General features: G+C 34.3%; 1 protein-coding gene across 5 annotated transcripts; it reads left to right on the plus strand.

Annotated features, from left to right (window-relative positions):
• The first annotated feature begins 538 nt into the window (after nt 1-538).
• LOC129880615 (F-box protein At5g46170-like) lies at nt 539-5293 on the plus strand. Of its 5 annotated transcripts, none has more exons than XM_055954710.1 (2): nt 539-1898; nt 4513-5293. In XM_055954710.1, exon 1 carries the CDS (start codon nt 722-724, stop codon nt 1853-1855), a length of 1134 nt encoding a protein of 377 aa, XP_055810685.1. In that variant the 5' UTR covers nt 539-721; the 3' UTR covers nt 1856-1898; nt 4513-5293. The 5 variants fall into 5 exon arrangements, with proteins under 5 accessions (XP_055810685.1, XP_055810689.1, XP_055810686.1 ...); XM_055954714.1 differs by lacking the exon at nt 4513-5293 and adding an exon at nt 3233-3629; XM_055954711.1 differs by lacking the exon at nt 4513-5293 and adding an exon at nt 3099-3226.
• The last annotated feature ends 3925 nt before the right edge of the window (nt 5294-9218 follow it).

The following is a 9218-nucleotide window of genomic DNA, read 5'->3' on the forward strand; positions in this document are numbered from 1 at the left end:
GGTTTTAATTGATTTTAGTAGTATTGACTTGATATGTTATATTGCAAGCCATTTAACTTTTAGTTAGAATTGATAAATTATCTATTTGTCAAATATTTTAATAAATTTATGACATTATATTTATAATATTAACATATTTATCATACATGTATTTCATGATGTTCATAGAAATTTGTACTTTTTATTTTTATGATTAATTTATTAAAATATACTAATTTAAAAAATATAAATCAATTATAAAATATATGTTTATTGATTAATATATTTCAAAAGAGTATATATATATATATATATTTAATTTAGTATCACTTAAAAAGACTCTTATTTGTAATATAAAATTTTAATTTTAGATAGTTTAATTATTTTATAAAAATTAATATAATCTTATGATTATAAATATGCAATCAAAAAATATATTTTTAATTACACTGTCATTACATTATGCAAATAAACAAATCATTGTAATTATTAAATTGTATAATTAATTTGCTTATAATTACTACTTTAGTAATTAGATCAATTCTAATAAGCAGTAACTTTCCAAACAGACTCTTAACATTCCAATAGATTCTGTTCTCCGATCCTCCACCACACCAGGTCTCATGACATCCTTTGTTTCTTCTCTATTTTACTTTGTGTGCAACACTAACTTTCCCCAAAACCATGTCTTGTCAACAATTAATCCCCTCCTTCCACTCATAAAATCATAAATTTGTTGATTATGGGTTCATCCAAGTCAGATCTGAGGTCAACGATCTACCCAGAACCCATTGACCACTTGGACCAGCTACCTGATCCAGTTCTTCTCTTAGTTTTCAATAAGATCGGCGATGTTAAGACACTAGGAAGGTGTTGTGGAGTTTGTAAGAGGTTTCATTCACTTGTTCCACAAGTTGACACTGTTGTTGTTCGTACTGATTGTGTTATCTCTGACGACAATTCATCATCTTCATCTTCCTCTTCCTCTTCTTCTACGTCTGATAAGTCACGACACCCGATTTCTTCTCTTTTTCGTTTTGTGTTCCATGGTCTGGTTAAACCCTTTCAATCACTTACTCAGTTGATCTCAGTTTCATGTAGTGCTTCGTCGTCGTCTTCTTCTCTTGTTGATGATGATGATGATTTTGAGCGAACCCACCACTCCCCTACACAGGTTTTGAAGAATTTTGATGGAATTAAGTTGCTCAGGATCGAATTGCCGACTGGTGAATTGGGTATTGACGACGGTGCTTTACTCAAGTGGAGAGCTGATTTTGGTTCTACTCTCCATAATTGTGTTATTCTTGGGGCGTCATCGGTTATTCAACCGGTAAGTTTTGGTGACGGCGATGATTTAGTTGAGGAACAGTGTGGAAATAATGGAGAAACGGATAATGGGACCATACCTGAGTCATTTTACACTAATGGGGGTTTGAAGTTGCGGGTTGTGTGGACGATAAGTTCTTTGATGGCAGCTTCTGCAAGGCATTATCTGCTGCAGCTGATTATTGCACAGCATAAGAAGCTTGAGAATTTGGTTTTGACGGATGTTGATAGGCAAGGAGTATTGTGTATGAACAGGGAGCAGCTGGAGGAGTTGAGGGTGAAGCCCCTTTCAGCTTCATCGGCCTCGAAAAGGACAATGGTGCCAGCACTGAACATGAGGTGGTGGTATGCCCCGCATTTGGAGTTGCCCGATGGGACAGTGCTCAAAGGGGCCACGTTGGTAGCGATAAGGCCTAGTGAGCAACCTAAGAAAGAGGTGGTTGGGCCAGATGGGAATTGGGTGGCAGCAGCATTTGAGGAGCCCTATGGGACGGCTGCAAGGATGTTGGTTAATAGGAGGACTTATTGTTTGGAGATGAACTCGTTCTGAACAGACTTGAAGTTGTCGGGGAGTTCCTTGGATTGATGACTGGGTAAGTTCTTAACTATATATCTGGTTATGGGTAAAATTTGTAGGATTTTTTAGGCTAGAAGATTGAAGATGTTTGTCCTGATTACAATTTTGTGTCATTAGTTTATGACTATAAGCTCTTGATCTTCTGTCCTATGTCTATAGTTCATTCAAAGATATAGATTATCTGAGTTTATTTGATCTTCTACACACCAACACATAGATATACATTGATAATTACTGTTTGGTTCTAATCTTAGACGAATGGTTTTGTTGTTCAGTGATTTTCGTGCAAAAGTTTCGCTTATTTTGTTATCATCTAGCGTTGATTTAGTCATCTGGTCTGAGTGTGTTGCACAATGCTCCTGCATACGTGCATCCAAGAGTGTGGCCTAATGGTTCAATGAAGTGGGTTGAACACCATGAGGTTTCAGGTTTAATTCCCAACTGAGACAAATACTTGGTGATTTCCTTTCATCTGTTCTAGCCTTGGTGGACAGATTTATCCAGTATCCGCTGGTGGCAGGTGGCAGGTATCCTGTAGAATTAGTCCAGGTGTGCAAAAGGTGGCCCGGACACCACGATTATCAAAAAAAACCTTGCATACCTTGTTTTGGTAGGATCTAGGAATTGAAAGTCGTCATTCTGATGTTTTACTAGTATGCAAATCCTAGGAGTTTCTTGATATATTTTTGAAAATATACTGGTATTAATCTGAGATGAAATGGGTGGAGAAGGCCCTTTATCACAGAGTTTCGAACTCTGCATCCTTGGCACGCAGTAATTTTAAAATATCTGAGATGAGTTATTGTTGGTGATTCTTCATCATGTCTAAGTTGATGTGGATTTATGAGAAAGCTGGTAATTTTCAACAAAATGTGGACCCTTGTCTTCATTTCTTTTATTTCTATATCCTTAAATGAGAAGGCACCAGTGTCAGCAGATTTCCTAATTTCTAGTGCGTAACATGGGAAGCTGAACTTGCATTTTATGCTTGTTCGTATCTTGCTTTCTTTCTATTGAGGTGCACTTGTATACATAAATCGAATTAGTCTTTATATCTCACGTAAATATGCTGAGCTAACATGTCAAATATATCTATCTTTTTTTCTTGATTAAAGACGCAGTGTATTGATTCATTACTAGTATTACTGGACTGACTATAATCATTATTCTATGTTGCAGTCTGCTAGTCCATGATGATTTTTATTTGATCTTGTAGTGATTAATGCCTATCTTCATCATTCAGTGATACAATCTGCTGATCCTTGATAAAATGATAAGTAAATTGGTTGCAAAATTATTCATTACCATAAAAGGGGCAGCCCGGTGCACTAAAGCTCCCGCTATGCGCAGGGTCCGGGGAAGGGCTCGACCACAAGGGTCTATTGTACGCAGCCTTACCTTGCATTTCTGCCAGAGGCTGTTTCCAGGCTTGAACCCGTGACCTCCTGGTCACATGGCAGCAACTTTACCAGTTACTCCAAGGCTCCCCTTATTCTATGTTGCAAAATTATTCATTACCATAAGGTGGAATAAAGTGTGTCAATACCATATTCAACCAACATTTTACGTGTTAGCTAAGTTTAGATGGGCTGTTTTTTCCGTTTTCATTAAGCAGCTGCTTCTTCGCATAATCTTTAGCTTTTCACCGAGAAGGGTATAAAGCAGCTGCCTGCTTCATTTGGCTTCCTCCATTTTTTCAAGTGTTTTGCATCAGAACTAATATGCAGCGCCGAGTCAAACTGGAAAAAAAATCCGACTAATGGTTTGGTATTGAAAAAAAATCACACTATACTTGGGTTAGTTTTGTTTTAACTAAAAATAACCAACTTGAGATTAAATCAACCCGACATTATATGTATAGTTTTTTGAATTTATTTTATGCTTAAATTATTTACTTTGATATAATTTCTAAATATTTCTTTTATATTTTTTCATAGTTTTTATCTTTTAACATATTATTTCAAGTTTTAGGAATTTTGAATGGTCCAATAAAGGTTATAGTACATAGATATTAGTAACTCTAATAAAACTCAAATCAGTTCTAATGCTAAAAAAATAATATCAATTCAACACTAAGAATGACAATAATGTTGAATATTTGTTTTTTAGTTTTACATTTTAGTCATGTAATTAATACTTATTAGACTTATTTTAGCATGATTTAGTACTTTTAAAATATGATCATTTTCATTATGACTTATTAATTTGTAATATTTGTTTTATACGATTTCATTATTATTTTTTTTTGAATATTTTAGTATTATCATTCTTCTAATATTTTGTGTTATTTTTTTAAGGAACACCATAGATAGTTTTTTTTTGTAGGATTAAAGAAATATCTGAAGTACAAGCTAATTACATGATTGTATGAATACTTTATATGAAAAATCTGGAAAAAAAAACCCGAAAACCCCAAAATTTGAAAAATCCTGAAAACAAACCAAGGTCAAAAACTTAGTTTATTTAGTTTGGTTTGGTTTATAGATTTAAAAATTTGACACAAATGATTTGATTTGATATTTGAAAAACCCGAACTGACTTGATTCATGTACACACCTAATGGAGCGTATATCCGGAGTTGTCAGTATATATGCATCTTATACTAAAAAAAAAATTATTATCATTTTCAGGGAAAACTAAGGTGGATTAACTGATGCTGAAGAGGAGCGGAAAAGAGAATTTTGTTTTGAGCTAGCTCACCCTGAAAACTGTTTGATCAAGCCAGTCTTGCTTCTAGAGATGAAATGCCAGTTGCTGTTTAACTATGAGCCTTAAATCAGCCCGTGCACGATGATAGACATCTGCTTATGTTTTCTAAGAAAGCACACAGTGCTTCCGGTTCATCTTACACGACCTTATTGGAGTTAATTAGTATAAAATATAGTTAATAAAAGACAGGTTAATTAATAAAGAAAAGAAAAGAGAAAAATATAAAAAATTGGATGGGTGGTTAGTAATTAATTAGGAGTTAATTATTATAAAATATTAATAATAAAAGAAAAGTTAATTAATAAAGAAAAAAAAAGAAAAAAAAATTGGATGGGTGGTTGATAATTAACTAGGAGTTAATTAGTATAAAATATAATTAATAAAAGAAAAGTTAATTAATAAAAAAAAGAAAAGAACAAAAATATAAAAATTATAATTTCTGACCTGGCGCCACGTGGTAGTCAGTGTAATACACCACACACTATGAGAGTGGTGTTATACATTCCAAGAAGTAATAAATTCACTTTTAGGTAGTTTAGCTATGTAATAGATCGTCATGATAGTTTAAGTGTGTAACTAATTTTTCGGTACAACTTGGGAGGGGGGAATTTATGCATTTTTCCTTTTGTAATTATGGATATCATGTCATTTCATGTATCTTTTATGGTTTTCATTGAGCAATAAAGTGTACATGCTGCTAAATTTGTGTTGTTCATTAACTTATTGCAACTGGTGTTATGTAAAATGGTACACTATCCTTTTCATAAATTTTACATTTTATCTGGTAAAGCTATTACTAACATTTGTGAGTGTCGACTAGTGTAATTGACGGTATGATTGGATCACACTCAAGATTTGAGGTAGAGGATGGATTAATTCTGTTGTGACTCAACTCCATACTGTTGATGTAAATATTTGAGTAAAGGAGCATGTAGGTAAAATCTGACACATCCAAATGTAGTAATCGAGTTACTCAATTCTATGATATCAAACTTATGATACTATATATGTATCTTGCTTTGCCACTCCTTTGCCTCAACTTCCTTCAGTAGACCTAAAGCTTTAGGTTAGAAACTGTAATCCTTAGATGGATGGATACATGTGATGTGCCGGGAAATTACTATACTATCGACACTCTAAACAACGGATTATCGCAAGTTCCTGAGCGTATTTAAGTTGATATGACGTGTTTTTGTGTAAGTGTGCAAGAAAAGTAAGTATGAAGGCACTAGGAGAATAAAAGTTGAAAACTGAAGCCTGTGGCAATCTAAACCCTATATAAGCCATGGAAAGTTATACGGCAGTGGACTTGGCCGTGAAAATCTGCTAGAGATGAAGAGTCAAGTCATTATCTATCGATCATCAGAAGAAGAATTAGGCCAAAAATTACCCTCTCTCCCAAGTTTTCTCTCAAGGTCCTCTTCTCCCTCAGGCAATTCAATGAGGTTCTTCAAAGTCAAGCTTTCATTCTTTTCAATTTAGGGCTCATCAAGGTCAAGGCATGTGGGACTTCGTACATGGGTTCCTTTCACCCATGGAATTCAAAAGATTTCTTCTCCATTTCTCTTATGATTTCCTTAATTAAAAGCCTTAATTGCATGATTTTCATTGGGCTTCTCAACTATGGTATTCTTCAATTATATTACTATAACTATGCATAATTCACATCATATTGCATTATTTTAAGTTGAATTTCAAAGTCCCATGATATATGCAAGTTTCAAGTATGATTTTATGAGATATGATCATGATTTTCAAGTTATTTTCTATGAAACCTTTATAGTATGAGTTAAAGATGCTTTATGCAAAGAAGTTTATGAAAGATGATTCTATGATATTTTAAGCATAATTAATGATAGGTCAAGTTAAGTCCCTAAAGATATTTATGATCAAAGATATGTAATAATGGAAGGCCTACACCTACATTGTATGAGTTATATGACAAATGAGCTAGCCCTATGATGTTATTATGATGATGTTAGATGAGTTATTCTTATGATGTTTTATAAAAATGGATTGATATTAGTTATTATCTTTCCTTGTGAATGTTTATGACCATATTTTATGAGTTCCGTTGGGATATTGACTAAGCATCGAGAGGAATTTTAAGTGGGATTCGGTCTGGTAACGCAGTTAGTTACCTGAGGGAATCCTAGTAGCAACCTTTAGTCCAAAACTACGTTGCCCGAGTAGGTTTACATATGCCAGTATGGCGAAGCTAGTGGATCCACATAACCTAGTTAAAAAGTTACTAATAGAGCATTCCTTGGCATAGTAGTCTCCCCTGTCTTGATGCAGAAGTCATATAATTCCATGTATTAGCTTGCATGGTCTTATATGTTGGTTAAGGTCCTATCCCAGACAGTTTTAGTTGAGTTATGAGTTATTATAATGATTATGAGATTTTTTTGATGCATTAATCAATGAGATAAATGTTTTTAATATTTTCATGATTTTACTCATGTTTTAAAGATATTGGTCTTGCATCCCATGATTCATATTGATTATGTCCTATGTTTATTTTTCATGCATCTTCTCACATACTTAGTATATTCCATGTACTAACACATATTTTTTGCCTACATTGTATCATAATGTAAGGGCTGACGATCACATTCATCCTCCTCCTGCTCGTGGCTAGAGTTTTTCTAGTAGCTCCTTACTGTGGGTGAGTCCTCACAGTTCGAGGACATGATACTTACTTCTTATCTTGAAAGTTGTTACTTCATTCTCTTATGTTGTCTATATAGGTGAGCTAGGAGCTTGTCTTATGCCCCCATTGAGTTATTAGAGGCATGTTAGATTGCAAGAGTCTCTATGTTTTAGTTTTTTCGTTTTGAGACTTATATTCTATTTGATATTTTACTTTTGTATCTTGATTTAGCTTTATTGCTTAATTTCCTTATGTATGCTCATGAATGTTATGTTAAGAGGCTTGGTTAGAGTCCTTAGAGATTCTAGTGATCGTGTTATGACTAGGCCCTAGGTCAGGCCGTGACAAATGTTTTAATGAATTTTATAGGGATAATGACTAAACACCAAGAGAACTTTTAAGTGGGGTTCAGTGCGGCAGACAAAGTAGCCCCCAAACATAATCCGATTAGCAACCTAGAGTCCCTAACTATGTCACCACAGTAGGGTACCTTTATGGCTTCCCTAGTGAATCCACGTATAGCTCATGATGTTAAGATGTTCTTACAGAGTCTACCTTGGCAAGTAGCCTCTCTCTTTTCGATGTGGGAGTCACATCGAATTCTATGTTATAGTTTGCATAATCTTAAGTGTCGGTTAAAGTCTTATCTCGCATAAAGGTATATGCTATGATTTGATCTCTTATGTCAATTTTATGAAGCATTGACCACATGATTATGATATTTTAAATGTCTTCAAGTTTTACTCAGGCTTTCAAAGATATTGATCATGTATTCCACGTTCATATTGTTTATGTCCCATTATTATTGTTCATGCATGTTTCTTACATACTTAATTTATTCCATGTACGAACGCATACTTTTCCCTAAATTATATCATAATGTAGTATCCGACGATCACGCTCCTCCCGCTAGTGGCTAGAGTTACATTGATTGTTATCACTTGATTGGTGAGTCTTCATGTTGCTTAAAATGTTTCTCTTATTGAGGATTTATTAATACTTTCCTTTCATCTATGTTTTTCCTTGATGTTTTAAGTTACCTTATTTATGCAATGAATGTTAATAAGCTTGGTTAGAGTCCCTAGAGATTTCGATAGTCATATCCTACCTAGGGCATAATATGGGTCGCGAAAAGCTTGATATCAGAGCACAAGATTCAGAGTTTACTAGGGAGTCAAATATGCCACATCAAGTAGAGATTTATTCATCAGTGAAAAGCGCATCACATCTATAAATAAGAGGCTATGAGGCATTTTAGGAAATTTTACTTTTTTCATAGTCTTATCGTGCGATAGAGTTGAACTCTAAAGCTCTCCACTAACTCTTTTTATTTTTGATTATAGAAATATTTCTCCATGAAGAAACCCCATTCGATGGAATATTGAGAAGGAGAAACAAGCTACAAATGACACCTTGAATGAGCACGTCTCTCATATCGAGTTCTGAGCCACATTCCAAGCCCCATGAAGGGCGTGATGCATTTGGGAAGAAGGGGAAGCTTAGTCCTATGTATGTAGGCACGTATCAAATTTTGAGGAGATTTGGCAAGGTGGCATATGAGTTGGGTTTGCCGTAGGAATTGGTATTGGTGCATTCGATGTTTCATGTTTCTTTATTGAAGAAGTGTGTTAGTGATCCTACCTCAATTGTGCCTTTGGATGGTATGGGTGTGAAGGAGAGTTTGTCTCATAAGGAGTTTCCAATTTAAATTCTAGACCGTCAAGTTCTAAAGTTGAGGAATAAGTAAATTGTATAGTTAAGGTGTTATAGAGGAATCAAGAAGTTGAAGGTGCTACATGGGAGGTCGAAGATGATATGATGTCACGATATCCACATCTCTTTCCTTTTGTTCCTAGTTGAGGTACTAAATTCCTTTCATGATAAATCCTTTGAAATCAAGTTTCTAAGTTATTCTCATGTTTTTCATATGCATGTTCATTATAAGTAAAAATTCTTATGATTTATGCATTTTAA

Source organism: Solanum dulcamara, chromosome 2, assembly GCF_947179165.1.
Source record: "Solanum dulcamara chromosome 2, daSolDulc1.2, whole genome shotgun sequence".
In the NCBI taxonomy this organism is placed as follows: domain Eukaryota; kingdom Viridiplantae; phylum Streptophyta; class Magnoliopsida; order Solanales; family Solanaceae; genus Solanum; species Solanum dulcamara.

Excerpts from the sequence above, each read along its gene's own strand:
- LOC129880615 (XM_055954710.1), top strand. The coding sequence starts at position 722 with ATGGGTTCATCCAAGTCAGATCTGAGGTCAACGATCTACCCAGAACCC.